This window comes from Harpia harpyja, chromosome 23 (genome assembly GCF_026419915.1).
Source record: "Harpia harpyja isolate bHarHar1 chromosome 23, bHarHar1 primary haplotype, whole genome shotgun sequence".
Classification (NCBI taxonomy): domain Eukaryota; kingdom Metazoa; phylum Chordata; class Aves; order Accipitriformes; family Accipitridae; genus Harpia; species Harpia harpyja.
Window position 1 is genome coordinate 5,026,416 of NC_068962.1, and position 19,725 is coordinate 5,046,140.

General features: G+C 46.7%; 2 protein-coding genes and 1 long non-coding RNA gene across 8 annotated transcripts in view; 1 reads left to right on the plus strand and 2 right to left on the minus strand.

Moving 5' to 3' along the window:
- CRADD (CASP2 and RIPK1 domain containing adaptor with death domain) overlaps positions 1-337 on the minus strand; it is an 80,603-nt gene extending 80,266 nt beyond the window's left edge. Inside the window, exon 1 of the mRNA XM_052774576.1 lies at positions 217-337. The gene's annotated coding sequence lies outside the window, so the exon portion shown is untranslated. The remainder of the gene's footprint in view (positions 1-216) is intronic.
- Positions 1-19,725, plus strand: part of LOC128135559 (uncharacterized) — a 47,355-nt gene that overhangs the window by 8,218 nt on the left and 19,412 nt on the right. For 3 of the 6 annotated variants that reach the window (XR_008233125.1, XR_008233123.1, XR_008233121.1), the window contains exon 1: positions 15,612-15,853. The exons of 1 other annotated variant lie outside the window; for it this stretch is intronic. This is a non-coding gene — a long non-coding RNA (uncharacterized LOC128135559). Of the gene's footprint in view, positions 1-13,766; positions 14,124-15,264; positions 15,343-15,611; positions 15,854-19,725 lie in introns of those variants that run through there. 2 more of the 6 variants (XR_008233122.1, XR_008233127.1) reach the window with 2 other exon arrangements.
- Positions 11,234-13,636, minus strand: SOCS2 (suppressor of cytokine signaling 2). The gene is made up of 2 exons (XM_052774575.1): positions 13,485-13,636; positions 11,234-12,515 (listed from the first exon to the last, which is right to left on the minus strand). The coding sequence occupies exons 1-2, from the start codon at positions 13,627-13,629 to the stop codon at positions 12,067-12,069; spliced, it is 594 nt and encodes a 197-aa protein (XP_052630535.1). The 5' UTR covers positions 13,630-13,636; the 3' UTR covers positions 11,234-12,066.

Below are 19,725 nucleotides of genomic sequence, written 5' to 3' on the forward strand. Positions count from 1 at the left end.
CCCGCGGAAGAAGCCCGGCCCCGGCCCCGGGAGCCGCCGCCGCCGAACGTCCCCTCGGCACCGCTGGGGCTCAACGCCTTGAACTCCCGCTTCCCCCTCAGCGGCGGGAGCCGGGGTCGAAGCGAGCGGGGCCGCCGGTCCCTCAGCCACAGCGCGGAGCGGGCGAGAGCGCGCTGTGAGGGGAGAGCCCCCCCTCCGCCCTCGCCCCGTACTTACAAGAGGGAAGTGGGGAACTACACGGGGCGCCCGCGGAGCCTGCGCGGGGAGCACCATCTTTGTTGAAGGCGAGAGGGCTTCGCCGGAAGCCGCCGCCGCCGCCCTGCTGCGGGCCGGCCGGCTGAGGAAGGGCCGCGGCCGCCGGCCCCGCTGAGGAGGACGGGGCGGGGGTTTGGCGGGAACGCCGCCGCCGCCATGTCAACTGTGGGCAAGCACCGGACGGCAGCGTCCCGCCCGCCTCCCGGGCGGGAAGGTGGGCCTCGGGGCGGGGGGGGGGGGGGAATGTCTGCTGCGGGGTTGTGGTTGGGGGTCTCCCGGTCCGAGGGGGAGACCCCGCGGTGGTTGGGGCGGGGGGCTGAGGGGGGGGTCTCCGCCAGGGAGGTGCTTTTCCAGGAGCTCGGAGGACCTGCTGCGCTCTCGGCATCTGGGTGGTGGGGTGGTTTGGGGGGGGGGGTTGTAGCCAGGGGAGGCGTCGTATCTAAAATTAAATTAGAAAGTACAAAGATGGAGTTTTCGTGACATTAGAAACAGCGGATCTCATTACTCTCTAGGAATACCGGTTCCTGTTTGCAAGTATGTGCTAAGCCAGACTTCATCCAGGTGCTGGTACCATCGTATCAAACGCACGGCAGTGTTACAGCCAATACTATATGTATTTAGCTTCATTACTTTCATCTGAACAGCCTCGAAATGAAACTTCCGTAGATTAAAACCATTTAGCAAAGTAAGATGAAAACCATTTGGTAAAGTAAGATCCCACCTGTGTCTACCACAGCGCTACGCACATTCTCATACCTTTATTCATCTATTATTGAATACAGAAACATCTCTTTCACATCATTTTACACAAATATTTGAAACCAAAGTACAGTAGAAGGAGAAAACTGATTCATAGAGCTATGAAAACAAGGCGGTGTCATTTCCTATCAGATATCACGGAAGAACTTTTTTCCATCTTTACGTAGGTGTCAGGTGTCACATGGGCTTGAGCAGTGTCAGCCCTTTTCTTTCATGTCGGGACCGCAGTAATGATGAAAGAAAAAAAAAAAGATCCTGCAGAGCTGGAACATGCTACCTTGAAGCTGCAGACAACCACAGTGAGCTGACTGCGGTCTGCTCGGCTTGCTAATGCCTACCCTCTGGAAAAGCAGGAAAGGTGGTTGCTGCAGCTGCTGCTAGAAGTGTTGCCGCTGTGTGAATCCCATTTGCACAGTCGGCTGAGACTAATCGTACAGATTTAAGGGTATTTGGAAGTTTGTTATGGAAACCTTTGCATGCCTTTCCTAGGCATTGTACCCAGGAAATAATTTACCATGGAAAAACGTAACTGAAAGTATTATTGGTAGAGCTCACATACTGCATATGTTTAACATGATATTTATCCACAAGATTTTGCATAAAGATACACACTTAGTCACACTCAGAAAGCTTAGATCCTTTTCCTTTGATTCTCCTGTGGCTGACAGCAAAGTTGAGAATTTATGTGGACGCAGAATGTGAATCACAGTCTTAAAGGCAAAGTTTGTACACTGGATTTAAGAAATGTTTAAAAAATTATATGCATTCACTATGTAGCCAGCTTCTACAGAGATGCTACTTATTCGGCAATTTTAAAGCAGTATTTTGGTTTAATTGACATAATGCTTTTATCTAGGATTATTTCCAGACAATAAATTTGATACAAGGGGTTTAAATGGCTTTTAAATAATTGAGAAATAATATCTTATTCCAATACATCTGTGAAACCAAAGTAAATGTTTTTTTGTCTCAGGCACACATGTTAGTCTTCTAGGAACACAGACATAAAAAAATTTAAATACTCCTATGGGTTGTTTCAGAGTGATGCATTAACGTATTTACTATGACCTCGACAACACTGGAAACCACACAAGTCAGTCATCGGTAACTCTGAAGATGAGAAGTATGCTGCTGTTGTAGCAAAAGTACAGCTGAGGTTGTTTTAAATTTTCATGTCATGGATAGTTTGTAATACCGGTTGTGAGAAAATACATTTGTAAACAACACAAACCAGGGAGCAGAGAACACCACAAACCATCTCTATGATCGTTCTTCAGCACAGCGCTGTACAGCTACTGAAAGCTTCCTTTCTTAGCTTCTTGTATTTATGATTGCAGCTTTTTTTTTCCAGTCACAATGTAAGGAACTGTATTATATCTGGAATTGGAGTGACCGAACTTGGAGACTTAAAATATCACATCATTGTAATCCTGACAGCTGCATTTAATTGCAGATAATGTGCCTACATTTTAAAATAGAAAATGAAGACAAGCAGTTACATCACTTGCATTTACTATATCTTTTTGCCAGATGAGGCAATTAGGATTATTTATTTTATGCTGTCCAAGAATGTCTTAGAAAGTTAGCAAAACATATGGATACGCACAGAGCAACTCCGGTTCCCACTCAAGTAAATGGTAGCCCGTCGTAGAGCCAGTATTTAGTCCCGTCTTTGCTTACAGTCTAAACAGAGATGCAAAGAAGGAAAGCAGCGAAAGGAAACAGATAAGCCTAGGAAGGAGGATGACAGCAGAGATCCAAGTCTGATTAAAGGGGAAGTCTGGTGTTTCCTTTTCCTTCCACTAGTTTATAATTAGTGCTGCACATTCACTAGCAGAAACCATAAATGCACTACTGGTGTTTCGGGTTCATCTTCAGCAATGCACTCCAGGTGTTGATTATACTCCGCAGTTACAGAACAAGGATGCGCACAGGTAATACTTTTAAGTCAAAGGAGAGAAGCCCTTAAACTTTTCATTTCGGTTCTGTTTGGGTTCAGCCCTGACTAAAGTTCTTCCAGTTCAGTTCTGGTCCGAGTTCAGTAAAACTTCAGAAGGATGGTTTGGTCCTATTCCAGTTTTAGGGACAAATAGATATAGATGTAGATGTAGATATAGATATAGATATAGATACACACACACATATTTGAGCCAGTTAGGGTTCAGCTCAACTCCCCACTAACTCTGCTCAAATCTCAAAGCTAACCGTGTAGATTAAAAAAGTATTTGCTAGACTTTGTAGATCGGTGGACCACAGCCAATCCCGCACATCAGTATCATCAGACTTTTAGACTTCAGACCTCGTTCTCACTGGTTCTGTGGATTGGGGAATCACCGGTGGTCATCATGCCACACTTCTGAGGACTGCTGAATTCGGGGTAGCAAGTCCAAATCTGTGGGAACCAAGCTAAGCGGCATCTCTTCTGACTATGCTGTTCTCTTTACATGTGGGTTATTCCAGGTCAGAATACCAGATTTTTAAATTTACCTTACACTTTTTTTAAAGCTCACTTAAAAGTCCCAAATCTTTTTAGAAACTCTGTACAATAATGAGATGTAAAAAAAAAAAAAATAAAAGGCATTTGAGAGGATCCTTTGTGCTAATTAAGAGTCAAGCTGTATGCTAGCATGTACATATTTTCTTTGTTTTCTACAGACTAATTTGTTTCTGCTGATAACAAGAGCCAGAATGTGTTTTTAAAACTAGTGCAAGCAGATTTAATCTATTAGGACTATGCTGTTTTCAATTGTCTGTACGACAGCATTCCAACTTTAAGGACAAAAGAAAAGAAATATGAGCCTCTAGATTTGTTTATTAAAAACACATCTATTTGGTTAAATCTCTCACAAAACCTCTGAAATGAAGATGGAAAAAAAAGAAACACATATTATATGGTTGCCTGTCATTTTCAGAAAGAAGAGCACAGAAAACACTTCTGAATGTGATGTATCTCAAAACCACTGAAAATATAAGTCAGGGTGGCCCAAACTCGGTGGCCTGAAGACCAGACGAGGGTCTTGCAAGCCATTGCCGTCCACTGCCGTCGCAGGCAATAATCCCTTCCCTTCCTCCCTCTCCTCTTCCTCCTCACCCTGGTCCCCCTTGCACTCCCCTTCGCAAGCGTGGCCCCCCCTAATGCCAACATCCAGGGCTCTTGCGCCAGCCACCAAAAACCAGGCTGATGCCAAGGACGGGACGATTTTGGTATGGAAAGGTTGCCCAACTTGTAGACGGAGCTTAGGCGTGCTGCGCTGGGTGCCAGCAGGGTTTGAGGGCACTGGACTGTGGCTTGGGAGGGGGTGTCACTCGTCAGGTGGCACTTGCTACTCCAAAAGTGATTCCTTATCGCTCCTGAGAAAAGGTGACGGGCAGGACTGAAGTGCCTCACTGAAGGGGAACAGCCCCCCGGCTGCTGCTCAGATTATTCTGATACTTCATAACTTCCCATTCATTGAAACAGTAAAGGCTTTAAATTAAATGCAGTTTGAAGAGAGCAATGAATACAAAATGTAGGTGACATGTCATGAACTTCCTTAAAAGTATTGTTTTATTAAAAGGCATGTCCAGCATGTAGCTAAAATATAGCATGGAACGTTTCAAAACATCTTAAACCATGGGGTTTGAAGTGACTGTGTAGTGTCTGTACATTCACCTTTGTTTCAGTAATAAAAATAAGTGTTTATTAGCTGTACTGCAATGAATTAATTCTTAATGCTGTTTACTTTGATACAAATAATCTCTAGCCAAAAGTTGAATGCAGAATAGTTGTAAGAAGCAGGCATCAAATGCAAAACTTTTGGATTCATTCCAGAAAAAAAAAAAGAATCTCTGCAATGAATTAATTGTAATAAAAACCCTGCAATTAATATTTGCAAAATGTGACTCAGTATTTCTCAGAATTTTTAGTCCATTTTCTTTATACGAATTAATGTAATTCTGTGTTTGGTTTTGAAGTTTAATTTAAAGATGTTTTGAGGAGACAGATGAAATACTGCAAGCCTCTAAATATTTATTCCAGACTTATGAAACTATTTTTTAAATGTAAAGCAACCATTTTAATAATGTGAGAACAAACAAAGAAAATTCACAAATTAGCCTGAAAATCAAACACTGAAAAATAAGTAAAAGGAATTTAAGATTCAAGTCTGAAACCTTTTCACAAAACCAGCTTGTTTTGTTTGCACATTACAGTATATGAAATGGTTGTCTAGCATTTTAGATAAAAGACTGGAAGGTTGGTTTTATTTAGGAGGAGAATAACTACTGCTTTTTGTCATCTTCTGTTTCTTTCCCAGGCTTTGACCTAGACAAACTCATATACAGTACCTATATTTTTAAAGGTTCTTACTTTCAGGTTAAGCTTTTCAGGAGCTAGTAATGATTCATAGAAGGTTTTTACAGGTAGCCTAGCAAGAGATTTGCCACTGCTTATACTTTTTCCATACATCCTGTTCTCAAACAAAAAATACCCTTTGATTAAAAATTCACTTACTCTGTTTTGTTCCCTTTCAAAATGAAACCTGCCTGCATGCATGGGTACAGTGGGCAAGTTAAGCAGCCTGCAGTAGGCACTGCATCCTCCATCAGGGGAGTTAAACAGATGAATTTCCAGAAAAGTTATCTTTTCGCAGGCAGCTTCCCTCGCAGACAACATGCATCTGAAGTGCTTTTAAGCTCACAAAGGAGCAGCGATGCCACTTCTACTGCAATCTAGTTTGACAAGAATCTCACTTCCCTAACTTACTTTCTTCTCTCTTCCTAGCAATGCAACCAGTCAAGGATATTACCATCATTGCAGCTTAAGTTCCTATCAATGTTAATTGAAATATAAGCGACTTTTCACCCCACGCTGATAAATTACAAAATGTTAAGTCCACTGCCCACTTTACAGATGGGTAAATTGCAGCTAATATAGGCTCAGTCTTGTTTAATATTGCTCTTCCTAAAAGAAAATGAACCGGCTAAAAATCCCATAAACAGTAACAGTTGATCCACAACTTCTTCTGCCCTCCAGACTGTGTCAAGCAGCACACTAGGTAAGAAAAAAACAAATGTATGATGTGTGTAATATAAGTGTCCAGAACAATCCCCTCAAATTTGGAGATTCCACCTGAGACAAACTGAGTGTGGGTACAGAGATTCAGCTGAACAGATTCTATTTCAGGGCTGCAACCTAAAGAGATACAATTAAATTGTAACAACGCATTTGGAAAAGGGATTTTACAGCTTTCAACTGTCAGTCTTACAACTGTTTCTTACATAATTCTTGTTATCAAGCCTGATCCAAATAACCTCAAAAGTCAAAAGAATTTGCACTGGGCTTTGAATCTTTTCCTACGTTGAACATACCTCTGCATTCACTATTTGTTAACTGACAGTGCACCAAATTGCAATTCTCAGCTATGAAACATCAATTACGGAACAATTTGACTGAAAACAAAAGGATTTACTTACAAAAACCCTGCCTGCCAGTGAAAGAAGAATTAAGGCAGGAACACTGAATGTGGGAGGTTTTAAACGTATTTTGTTCTTTGCAGCACTCAGCACTAAATTTTTTCCTGGGTACTACCTGTTTAAACTTTTTCCTACTAAATGCCAGCTTGTTCCTTATGCTAATATAAATATTGCAAAAAATGCATTTTATTCCTCCTTAATACCATAGGAAGTAGTGGTATTATTTTGGTATTTCAGTTCCTGGAGAGTTAACGGCTCCAACTTTGGAAGAAAACAAAGCAAAACACAGCTGCAATCCTTTTTTTAAATAGCATTTAAGCAGAATAAAATCCACAATTTATCAGGCAGATTAAACACCATAATTATGGTGATATGTTTTTACATTTCCCCAGACTTTGTCAGAGGCACTGGCTATTTCAAAGCCCTGTAGATAACGTGATTAATAAACAGTTAATCCCTCCCACGCCTTGGCAACCCTGGGACCAGGACAGACTGATTTTACTATAAGCTTATTTTTTTCCCCCAAAATTCAGTTATCTAGGCAGACTTTGTTTATATGTGGTTTCAAACTATGCTGATACTCCCCTGGACCTTTAAGCTGTACTAATACACCTTTCAGCATCGCACTAGTCCTGGTGGTTAGTTATTTGATACACCTTGTGAGAAGTGGCACCTCTCATAGGAGCTGCTAGCTTTTTCATGTTCTTTCCCTTCAGTCCCTTCTCAGACACCAAAAGCCAGACAGGTAATTCCCTCCTCAGCAAGCAGCATAGCTTCTCCTCTGGTTTTCTGGCAGCTGTATTTTACCTAGCTTGTCGCGTGCCCTCTGTCTGAGACAGCCGATGAGGACCAGCGATGGTCGGCACCGATGCCCTTCACAGCCCCTGGCAGCACCAGCTCTGCCTCCCAGTTTCTTTGACTGATCTTCAGCCCGTTGTAGAAATTACTGAATTTCGGCAACACTGTGGCAAACCGCCATGTTGTAAAGCGAGCTCAGACCTTGGTGATCCAAAGTTGTATGTCAGTGGAATGTTGTTTCCAGGCATTTTCAGTCATGCTAAGGGCTTAGCAAAATACTGAGACCTGCTGAAGTTAACACTAATGAAGAAGTGGTTTTCAGGAGCTAGGCTGAGATACCAAAGTAGCTTGTCATCCCCATTTCCTTTGTGTATAGGGCACTAACCAGCTCAGACCTTTCAAGTAATTTCTAGTTATTCTATTTGGAAATTTTATGGTTTATGTACTAGAAGTTTCCTTTATTGCTATAGTTTTTAAAAAACAAAATTTCTCCTTTCAACAGAAAAGTTTCTTATAATTATTGAGAATCAGTAATACAACTTTTAGAATCCCTCAAGCCATTATTTCCTCTAGCAGTCAATATGATACTTAGATTTATTTTAATGACAGCAACGTCGGCAGAAGTTTTATTTTACTTTATTTTAAATGACTGTTAGACACGACACCCATGTCTAAAGGTATCTCTTCCCATTTCCATCATGTGTTTCGGCTTAAGAAGAACAAAGCCCTGACATCGCTTGACTTCCTTTCTGCTAGATCCTAGGCTTATAGCCAAAGGAAAAATGCATAGGAATTTCATCAGGAATACAAGAAAAAGTTCTTGAATACAGCATGTAAGTAAATAAAGTTTTTTCTAGGATCTTTAACAAGGTAATTTACCTACAGGAACACTTTGCTAAGATACAGCAATTGATGCAACTACAGAACCCTGTAAGTTCCGGATTGTTTTAAGATATAAAAATAACCCCTTCTGCCCCCATATTCTAGTGAGCAATTTTTCCTTCTTGCTAATAATTATATATTGTTTATCTAGAACGTGGTTATATAAAATATAATTAGGACACTAATACTGATGAGATCAGATTAAAATAAAATTACTTCTAATGCAATGGGCGCAGCTGCTTGGTTACATTCCCACTCTACCCACCCATCTTGTATTTGAACCATTTTCTGTCTCTGGTGATAATACTAGCAGCAGGTAAATACCCATACAACTAAAATGGAGCCATAGTTGACACTTCTGCTAGGTTTAGTGCTCAACTAAATACAGTCAGCAGTTCCATTTTCATCATTCATCTTGCAATTTTTTTTTTTTTTTTCCAAGCATCACCTTTTAGGATTGTGGGATTCTCAGCTTTCCTTTAATTAAAATGAAGAGGTTGTCAGCAACTAACATTCCAGGTATAAGCTGGAAAATCTGAAACCTCCACACTCAAAAATGAAAAACCAAACCAACACATGGGGTGTAAAAAAAGGCTTAGGATTAAAGTCCTTATCATGATTTTTGGTTGACTCACAGGCATTGAACCTGTGAAACTGGCTTCACTGAACACTCTGTACTAGCAATTCAAGATGACATGTATCAGTTAGAAGTAATTTTTGGAATCTGAAGGGCCAGCAATTTAAAAGCTAGTGCTGTAAACAAGCCACAACAACATCCGTAAAGTAAAAAAAAAAAAAAGCACTGGAACTTTTTTTAAAATGTTTGGACAACATGATCATGCCTGAAAATTCACAAGGTCTACATGCAACATTTTTGCACCACTGTAATCTAATCATGTGCTATCCTTGGATTTTTTTGTACCTGAACAAGTCATTCCTCTGTGCTGCATTAGAACGAAGCCAAGCTTTCAGCAAGCTATAGTGTGGTTTAGTTTTACTAGTGCAATGCATCAACCCTAGGGCTGGCATCCTAATGAGGACAAGAACTATGCTTTCATACAAAGAGGACTAGTTCCCCCTCCAGTCTGTTCAAAATATTGTTCACTGCTTCGAGCACACCATAGCTACAGACCCTACTTTTCCTCACAGTAACTAATCCGAATGATACGAAGCGTAAGTCAGTATGCTCAATGTTTGGTGACTAGATTCCACATCACAGTAACTACTCTTGATTATTTACAAGAATCACCACCTTTCACTTTACTAGCACTCCTTGTCTTCAGCCTGCCGTTTGCCCCTGTGCTTTGGAGAACCGCTAACAAAAAGCCCAGCGAGCTGCCCCGCATCTGCCCTGCATCTGCCCCACGTTGTTCCTCAGAGCTTGGCTCTGCCGTGGGGCGTACCTGGCCTGTGACTGCTCACAGCAGGCTGCCAGCAACGAGACATAAATCACTTCTTACATGTACAACGTGACCGTCTCATTGCACCCCAAAGCTCTTATCTTCTCAGTGTGCTTGTTCCAGCATTGGTAGTTGTGGTTTTAAATCCCCAGGCCAGGGGCTAGCCTGGAGGGAACTTAAAGAACCTTAGCATAATGTGTTCACCACTGAGACCCCAAGTGTATCACAGCTAAGTTTATCACCTTGGCTAAAAATGCCCAGAAGTAGAAGGTTAACGTAGCAGCAGATTAGAGTGTTTCTTACTGTAACAGAAGTTATTCCATATAGCAGCTATCTCATCTCAAGGTGGAGCTAGACAAGAACTGTAAGAACACAGATTCATCAGGATGAAAAGTGTTCCCGGGAATACGGTTCTTTCATGGGCACTGCTCACAGGAAAACCTCTTCAGCTTCAGGGTGGCAGATCCTAGCAAGACAGATGACAAGCACAGAAGAACCGTGTGATTATGACCCGTACCTGGAATACAAGAGCTCTTCTGGGAGGGAACCAGAGGGTGGTTGCCGTGATAGGTGAAAAACTTCCAACTATCTGCTACATTTTGGCAGGGCGTGGAGAAAAATTTTACATAACAAAAGCTTTTGTTTTGTTTTTCAGGAGAAAACTCCACCCATTTCTATACTAAAGATTGCATTAAAAACAGGGAGAGAGAATTGAAGCCATGGAGGAAGAGGGAGAAAAGCCACCTTTTCCACAGAGAGAACAACATATCAAGCATTTGCCGTACCAAGGGACCATCCCCTCTGTCTCAGGTTCTTGGTGTCTTCCTCGTCTCAGCGGCCGTGCTACTCATTTCTGCCAGCACATTAATGACAAAACTCAGTGCCTAACACTGGGAGTTTAGATGCGACAAAATAAGCTGGTCAGTGCCCCAGAGTTTATGAGAAGGGACAGAGCATATTGACAGTACTACAGAACAGTTAAGTCACAAGGAAAACAAGAAGATTCTTTTATATTGTTTCTATTTCAGCCTGGGCAGGGCTAGATCACAGCAAGTCTTGACAACCCTCCTTGTTCAAACACAGGTCTATTTGCTTTAATTAAAAAGCTAGGGAAAGAGTTAAAACTATGAAGTGCTTGACTGAGGATGAATCTATGTCCTTGTTACTCTCATCCTGGATATTTCTTCTATTAAATACTTCACATGTAGACTGAGGAATGGGTACTGAGGGCCTTAGTCCCTTCTTGCCATTTGGAGGACTGCTGTAACAGAAAAAGCAATGTCCTATGCTAATACCTAACTATGGGAACTCAGCAGGCAGCCTCTAAGCCACTAATCTGAACATAATCCAGCTCTACCTTTGAGCAGCACCACAAAGGCAAAGCAGGGGTATTCATCCTCACCGATACATGTGCATTTATTTGAGTATTAGCTGAGAAATTATATTGGTAAGATCACTGTTTCCTGAATAGTAGCAAATCCATACATACAAAGATTGGGAGATTGTTGTGCAATTTGATTTACTTTATTGAGTAATAGTCTGATAGCTACAATGGTGAATTAGAAGAAAAGAAAAAAAAAAAACCTAAAGAAAAAAAAAACCAACCCCCTCCAAAAAAAACCCCTAAATCATATTTCCCCACATTTTGGGAAACAAGCTGAAGAAAACATTCTACACTGTAGAAGACAGCTCTAACTGCTGATATCCATGTTTTGACATTGGAACTGAGCAACTGCAAGTCTGCAGCGTACAGTCCTAAAGCCTCAACCAAAAGAGGCTTAATAGTAATAACATGGATATATCACCACTGGGAAGATGTTAACATGTTAAAGATTCTGGGATACCAATCTGGTATAATAAGCAACATACTGGGTTCCTATGAAAGATGTGGCATTTCTCCTTAAGGTCAGCTTTTAGTGAACTTCAAAAAATAATGTTTTAAACTGATTACTTACAGTACTCCTTTGCTTGCAGAAAAGCACAAGAATTACAGTTCAAAAAAAAAAACTGAATACATTATCACTTTTTTTGACTGGATTTGATTAGTTGCATAACTTTGGCAAGATTATCACAGTGTGATCCAGTTAAGCTTTCAGGATTATACGAACACCAGCACCAAATTAATCTTGGAATCGGACAACTGAGATACTTATGCACTCTCATACGTCTCTGACCACTTCTGCAGTCTCTCCCGGTCCCACTGCTTCAGTTAGCATTTGACAGTTAGTGCAGTATTTTATGCTATTGACAAAGCAACACAATCTGGACAGATTCCTGGCTTCTCTCTCCTCGCAAGAATAGCATGCCACCTTGTCAAACCCCCGAGGATGCAAAGTGGGATTATTCTACATAAAGTCTCCCTTTGTGGCATCTGAAATAAAAACCTTTCCCCCAGAACTGCCACTGTTTTGATAGTGAATTCCATGCTGAGTTGTACAACTGGTTACTCAGTTCTCTGGCTGATTTTAAGAATTGCATTTAAAAGTTACTCTACATTAGAGGCATTTAGAAAATATATTTATACCTGGTATTGGTACTCTTTCAAGTACTCTTTTAGTCTTGTTGGTAATGGCAGCTCCCAAATCCGATTTGTACATTTGTTTATAGTTACTCTGCAGCGGTGTTGCAGAGATGGAGCAGACGTATAGAGAGGTTTGTTCAAGTAAAGATGAACTGTTCCATTTGAAGGTGTTTCGGTTCTGTCCTTGCACATAAGAACATAGTACTCAATCAAATGCACAACGCTGTTGAACTGTTTAAGTCTAGATCTGACACAAGTGATAGAGTCCAGTCTAAACTTGCCATCTTGATATTCTATACGTAGATTGGTCGGTCCCGCTGAGGTTTTTACAGAAATCGTCAGTAGATACTCTGAATGGGAACTATCCCTAACCAAGAAGGTCCCTTCGGGGGCATCCTGTAATCTCTCTTTGGCTTCAGCAACAGTCATGTTGCCCCAGTACCATCCTGTTAAAAGAGGAGAGGAACAAGGGTTTTGTTTATTCCTGTTTGTTTAAAAAGCTTCTCTTTGGCCAAAACCCTTGCAATAACCCATTTCCTTTGTTGTTTGAAAGCTGAAGTCCTGCAGGCACTGTAAATTTTTAGTTGCTATTTAAATTCATCTGCTTTACAACGCGGCTCGTTCTGACAGAGCCTTCCAGGTCACCGTTTATTTTCGTATCTACGCACACACACGCACAAACTTTCCTGCAGCGTCCTGCGAGGCTAACGCCGAAGCCGCCGACCCCGCGGACCGCCCGTAAGGTAGCCGGGACGCGCCCCGCGGCTCCGCGCTGCGCCCACGCCGGGGCGAGCGCTGCGGCCGCACGGCACACGCTGGCAGCCCGCAAAAAGCCCGCTTTTGGTAGCTCTCGGCAGGCTGCTGCCGAAGCGAGCTTCGTCTAGCGATCGGAAGCGGAGAGGGGTACGAAAACAACTTCGGCGGCGCGGCCGCGGTCCTAGCCGGGGAGGCGGTGAAGACAAAAGCCCTTCCCCCCGCCCGCGGCCGAGCCGCCGCCGCGCCGAGCGCAGGTACGCGGGGCCGGGGGGGATGCGGCGCCTCCGCCGCCCCGCTCCCCACGCCGCGGCCGCCCCGGCCGGCGGCAGCGCCCGGCCCTCGCCCGGCCGGCGATCCCGGGCTACCGCCGGGGCGCGGCGCTGCCGGGGCGGGCGGTGCTTTCGCTTCGGCCGCCGCCGCCCCTCGCCGCCGCGGGGCCGCGACCCCGCAGCGCCGGCGATGGCAAAGCGTCGCCCCCGCCGCCCGCTGCCCCTCTCCGCCCGGCGGCTCTGCCCTCCGCGTCGCTCCGCCTCCCCCGGGACAGCGGCGGGCGGCGGCGAACCGGGCACCTCGGCGAGCGCCGCCGCCCCGGGCGCTTCCCTCCCCCCCCCCCCCCCCCCCGCCGCCTCCTCCTTTCCCGGCCGGCCGCCCGGGCTTACCTGCCCGCCGCAGCTCCTCCATAGCCGCGGCCAGCTGCGCCGCCTCACGGGACTCCTCGGCAACCGGCGCCGCCGCCCCGGGGTGCCCCCAGCGCCCCCCGGAGCCCTCCGCGCTCTCCAGGGACCCGGCGGAGCGCAGGGTCATGGGGGGGGGGGGCGGCGGCGGTGGCGGGCGCGGCCCCGCTCGCACGCAGGTCGGGGGCTGCCCGCGGGAAGAGGGCTCCGCTTCGCCGCCGCCGCCGCGGTGCTCAACGCCGCGTCGGGTGCATGGCCCCGGTCCCCGGCCCGGGCGCCGCCTGCGAGCGGAGAGAGAGAGAGCGTGGTTAGCGGCGGCGAGCCCCGCGAGAGGCGCTCCCGACGCAGCCCGTGCCTTTCTGGCGCTCCCGCTTCGGAACTTCCCAGCATCCAGAGGGACCCGGGGCGAGAGATCACCTCCCGGCGGAGCGGGGGAGGGACATCTCCTCCCTCCCACCCGCCGCCGCCCAGCCTGTCCCCGGATCCCCTCCGCCGGGGCCGGGGCGGAGGTGGTCTCGCTTTACTGCAAGGGCAAACCCGCTGATGCGCCGCTGCCACGGCCGGGGTAGGGGAACCCGGCCGGTACCGCTGGGGAGGGGGTGGGGGAGAGCCGAGCACGTACAGGTAGGAGCGGGGAGGGGTACCGGAGGAGCGGGGCCAGGTCGCAGACCCGGCGCTGCCCGGGTTGCACGGCACCGGCACGGTACGCCTTTCAGTAAGGTCATAGGCAAAGTCGTACCTCTAGGAACGGGAACGCGGCGCGGGCCGTGCTCCCGGGGTGGGAGCGAGCCTCTCCCGGGCGGCGGCGTGCCCGAGGGGCTGCGGGCCGGGTGCGCCGGGCAGCGCCGGCTCCCGGGGCTCGCTGGCCGCTTGGGTACGGGAAGGGGCAGCGCGGTGGAGGGCGCGATATATTTAGCGCGGGGCAGGAAATGTGCTTTTCCCGTTCCATTAAATCCCGATATTGTAAAAAAAAAAATTATCTTTCCGCTCGGCTAGACGCGAACGGGAGGGACAACAAAAAAAGAGCCTCTCGCTCTCCCACCGTCACGTCCGCAGCGACACGGAGCCGGGCAGCGCCAGCGAGGGGAGAGCCTAGCCGGTTTGGCCGGGGACGGGTCTCACGGGGAAGCCCGGGACCCCCGCCGGTGCTTGCGAACCGGGCAGAGTCTCTGCCTCCAGGTGCGCAGCAGCCGCCGCCGGCTGAGGGGCTTCGCCGAGGTGACTCCCCCCCCGTCCCAAGTTCCGCGGCGGAGCTCGGAAACTTTTCCCAATTAAACTTCAGTGGCAGCTGATAGGGTTGCCCTGCCGGGTATTCTATCGCAACATACGCAGGCACACACGCGACAGCCCTCCGGGCAAAGCCCATCCCCATCTTCCCCGCCCCCCCCCAGCGCAGGACCTCCCGCCGCCGGCTCGGGGACCGGGCGCAGGTGCGCCCTGTCACCGGAGCGGCTGCGGGGCCGGCGGCGGCAAAGCCCCGAGCGCAGGTGGGAGCAGCTTTGCCGGGGGGGGGGTGGGGGGTGGCTCAGGCGCGACCCCTTTGTGAAGGGGAGACGCCGGGGGGAGCGTCTGGTTGCGATGTGCCGCCGCCCGCGGGAGCTTGGCGGGGACGGAGGGTTTTTGCGAGGCGGTGGCGGCTAGCTGTCCTTCCCCGGTCAGGGACGAGGAGCGCCGGAGCAGCCTGCCTCCGGCTTCGGCAGCTCCGTCCCGGGAGCAGCAGGGCATTGGGCGCAGGGAGGGAAGGTGGGGGGGGGGAACGCGACACGGACACGACACCGACGACGACGGGACTCACCCGGCCTCGGCGGGACGGGGCTGGGGCCGCCGCTGCCGCCGCCTGGAGGTGAGGCGGTCAGGTTGTTCTCGCCCCCGGCGGCGTTGAAGGGCCGGTGGGGACACGGCACCCGCCGCCGGGGAGAAGCGTCGGGGCTGCGCTCGGGCAGACAGACAGGCTGCCGCTGCCGGAGGAGGATGGTGCTCCTGGGGAAAGAACACCCTCCGCTCCCCCCGTCTCCCCGGCGCGGGCGGTCTGTTCGCCTTTGATTGCGAGGCGAGGGCATCCTGCCCCCGCCACTCCCCCCCCCCCCCCCCCCCGGGATGGCTACATACAAAGGCTGCTTTCCAGGAACTTTCCAGGAACCGCATCATGTGACAGGACCCGCTCCGGCGCCTCCACCGTGATCGCGCCCAGCCGGGGCCGACGCACCGAGCCGCCGCCCCTGTCACGCCGGGGCAGCGGTCGCCTAACCCTGCCCCGCACCGCCCGCTTCCCCCCCCCCCCCCCCCCCCCCGCTCCCCTTCCTCCTCCTCCTCTTCCTCAGCCCGCGGAGCCGCGGGAGACGCGCGGCGAGCAGGTCAGTGGCCGGGGCCGCCGCTGAGGTACCGGCGGGCGGGCGGGCGGCCGTTGGAGCCCGCCGCGCGGGGCCGTGCCTGAGGCACGGCCCCGCGCGGCGGGCTCCAACGGCCGCCCGCCCGCCCGCCGGGCCCGCGCGGCACTTCCTGAGGTAACCGGGCGAGCGCGGGAGCGCGGCTCCCTCCCTTTTCCCTTCCCTCCTTCCCTCAGTGGCGGAGGGCTGAGGGGTGCCCGGTCTAACCCGTCGCCGTGGGCACCTGAGCGCGGCGGGGGCCGGTGCCAGGAGCTCCGTGCCAGGGAACTTGAGGCGGTCGAAGCTCCTGGGACACCCCACCCTGGTCTCCACCCCCCTTCACCCTCCGGCGCTAAATACCTCGTTGCTACAAACAGCCATTACCCGCCGATGCGCGCGCCGCTCCTTCCCCCCCCCCTCCGCGATTTTTCTTTTTTTTTTTTTTTTTTTTTAAATAAACCCGAAGCTGGTTTTTTTTTTTTTTTTTTTAGCGTAAAGATGATTGATTGTGCCGCGGGTGCTGCTCGGTATAACCAGCCACCTTCCGCCGCTGCCCCGGCGGCCTCGAGCCGACTTTAGAAAGATAAAAAAAAAAAAAAAAAGGAAAGAAAAGAGGGGAAACAAAGCAAAAGTAGTCGGATTAGTCTCACCCCTGCCCCTGGCTGGAGGTCAGGGCTCCCTGCAAATTGTACGGGGGTGTTCGGGAGGGAGTATTTTTCGGGTTTGACGGGAGAAGGATTAAGGGGTGTCTTTTTAAAGTCCTGAGGAAAAAATAATATCAAATAATACAAAGTAATGTCTTTAAAAATGGGGCCGGGGGGGGGGCAGCTTTTGTTATCAAAGAGATAAATAAATATGTATTAGGCTGGACGGCTGAGGGAGCGGGGCTGCACCGGCACGGCGGCTCCCCTGCACAGAGAGAGCTCCCACAGGGACACTCCTGCCTTGGGTCGTACTCGCCAGCAACTCCTGAAATTGAACGTTTCTTTTAAAAAAAAAAAAAAAAAAAAAAAAAAAGAAAGACACCGTGGAGGACAGTTCCTAAAGGCTTTTGTAATAGGTATTGCTTATAATCTTTAAACATCAGGGGATGAGTGAAGAGTATTAGAGTTAATAGTTCTCTTAAAAAATAAGTGCTGTATTTAGTAATTAATCAGATTCATCTGAGGAGAAAAACTTTCTTAAGTGAATTGGTCAGTACAGTTTCATCTGTTTGTAATGCCTGGGTGCTTTTAAATTTAATTTATTCAGTTTATGAAAAAAGGTGGTTTTAATCGCTGACAGCACCACAGATTTAAAATGAGGTCTGAGGAACAAACATTGGCTTTCTTGCTTAAGCATTCTCAGAAATGGTTTAAAACAATTTAGGTCTTGAAAGTCGTTCTTGTTCCTGGTTTTGTCCATGCAGTTCAGATAGCCTCAGATCCAGCCTCCAGTGACTCTTGTGGAATCCCCACTAACTGTTTGTTGGATAGATGTGAAGAGGGGAGAGAATATGTGTCCTCTGAAATCTAGTTGACAGTGCTGCTACCGATGATGTGAGATCTTGCATAAAATCTAATTTACTTTTCCAGAATTGCACTGGCTTCACTATGTTCAGAAGAACAACAACAAAAAAAGGAATACAGATCTATTTTTATTACTAAAATAATTCCTTATATGTATATGCTAGCACAGAGCTTTTGCTCAAAAATATGTTATTTTGAGATAATAGTGTTCAAATTAGGGCTATTCCTTTAAAGTTCACTAATTCATCTTAGAGAAATGGAATGCATCTTGTCTAGATGCAAAGCTGCTTTTTTACAGCTTTGCTGTAGTTCTCTTTCCCTGTTTTATTTATTAATGGCATTTTTATGTGGATAGTATCTCAAGACTTCCTTTGCTTCTGCTGTTTATTCGTCACTTGAAGTCATAATTGTTTCTAAAACCACAGCTGGCTCCTATAAAGGCAGAGAGAGGAAGACCATGATTTATGTGGTGAATGAGAAACAAGAACAGAAGAATGTAATAAATATTTGTTACTTAAAACTTCAGATATTGTTATGAAAAAGGTAGCATAAAAATTAAATAGGCAGTATATCAGCAGGATCTTTCCTAAACAGAGCTCTGTTAATTTTTTTTTTCATGAGAAGTTAATGTCTTTTAAAAATAGTACTAAAGATCTGATAAATTTACAAGAGTAATGAAATTCAAACTTAAAAACTGCAAATCGATCTTTAAATGACACTTTTGGCACCTCATAAGAGTGCTTCGGTTCACAGTTACCTTTATTCTCTGGTATGAGACTTCCATAAGTACTATAGGCTCGGTGGAATAAGTTAGTATTTCACTGTTTCTTTCAACAATGTTAGTTAGCTGGTTTTCTCCTCTGTCTGCGTGTAAGTCTTTCACGCAGTCACAGGGGAGAAAAAAAAAATTAAGGGTAAGAAAAGGTGATTAAATTAAATTACTTCTGGGATTATGGGCCACATGTGGTGCATGAAACTACTTTAAGCTACTTTTTAGCTTCTTTGGGATTAGGATGTTTAATACATGCTTGGTCTGCCTTAAGTGTTTTACTACATAAAAAATTAGAACGGAGTAGGAGAAGGATGTGAAATGGAGAAAGAGAAAAGAAGCAGCAGACTGAAAACTTAGCTTTCCATCATGTAAACAAAATAAGGTTTTTTTAATTTGCCATGCAACAAACAGTGATTCTTCTAAACAGAGTCACTAATATGAAGAGAAAACTAGTTTATACAAATGGGGATTGAAAATTTGTAAGTACAATTCAGACCAAGTGCTTTATTTATTTTTAGTCTGTATGTTTTGGGTTAGCAATTCTAGGAGGAATATTGCCTGTATGTATACAGTTATGAATGCTTCTGAGCCAGTTTTAGAGGCGTATCAGCTGACTGGAGATGAAAGGCACAAACTTACGGAATCTCTGATTTCTTTTCCAGACACTTTCTACTGTGCATGAGCGTTTTGGTTTGGGCAGTATATCATCCATATAGTAGATATTTTTAATCGAGATTTATATTAGTAGTGAAAACATCAACATTAAGAGTTCTTGAAAATCACAAGCAGAATATTTTATGCTTCTGACTTGTTTTCAAACGTCAGTGCTCAAAAAGAGAAGGGGAGGGACAAGTGGATTTATTTTTTATTTTTCCTTTAGGCAAAAATCCCTTTCATGACCAAGGAAGCAGGCAATGATGTTTTTACAATAGTGTGAAGTGCCTGTTGCTAGAAATGATTTCCACTTTGTTCCTGAAAAGTATGCCAACTTTACTGGAGAGCTAGCATGCTGATTTATTTATATAATATGATGTAAGCGGAGGAGGGGGCAATGCGTTTTTGGCCCAGCTGGTTTTGCTACCTTTGCTTTGATTTGCTGGAAAGGTTTACTGATTTATTTAGCTAGATTTCTCTAGCTACCTGGAAGAATACAAGGGCCCTTTCCTTGCTCTCTGCATCCTTACTTCCCGAAGATGCAGCACAGACTATCCATTATCCATGACATACCATTTGGTCAGATAAAATCCGCTTTAGTTAAAAGGCCAGCTATTGCTTATGATGTATTTCTATTTATTGACCATATTTTGACAAGTGTTTACCTGAACTGATCTAAATAACAGTGTATAACTGCCAGGGTTCCTCCCTGTCCTGTGATTACAGTGGTCAGGCAGCACATCTGATTCTCGAGCAGAGAAATGTGAATATTGAGCCTTTATCTCAAGCAAATTAGAACAAGTTAATTGTAGCTCCACACCATGAACAAGGTCCGCAACGCGAGCCCTTAGAGAATTTCTCATGCAGCAGTCAGGAGTAAGGTTTGCTTATTTCACAAAGAGTTCCTAAAATACAATAAATACAGC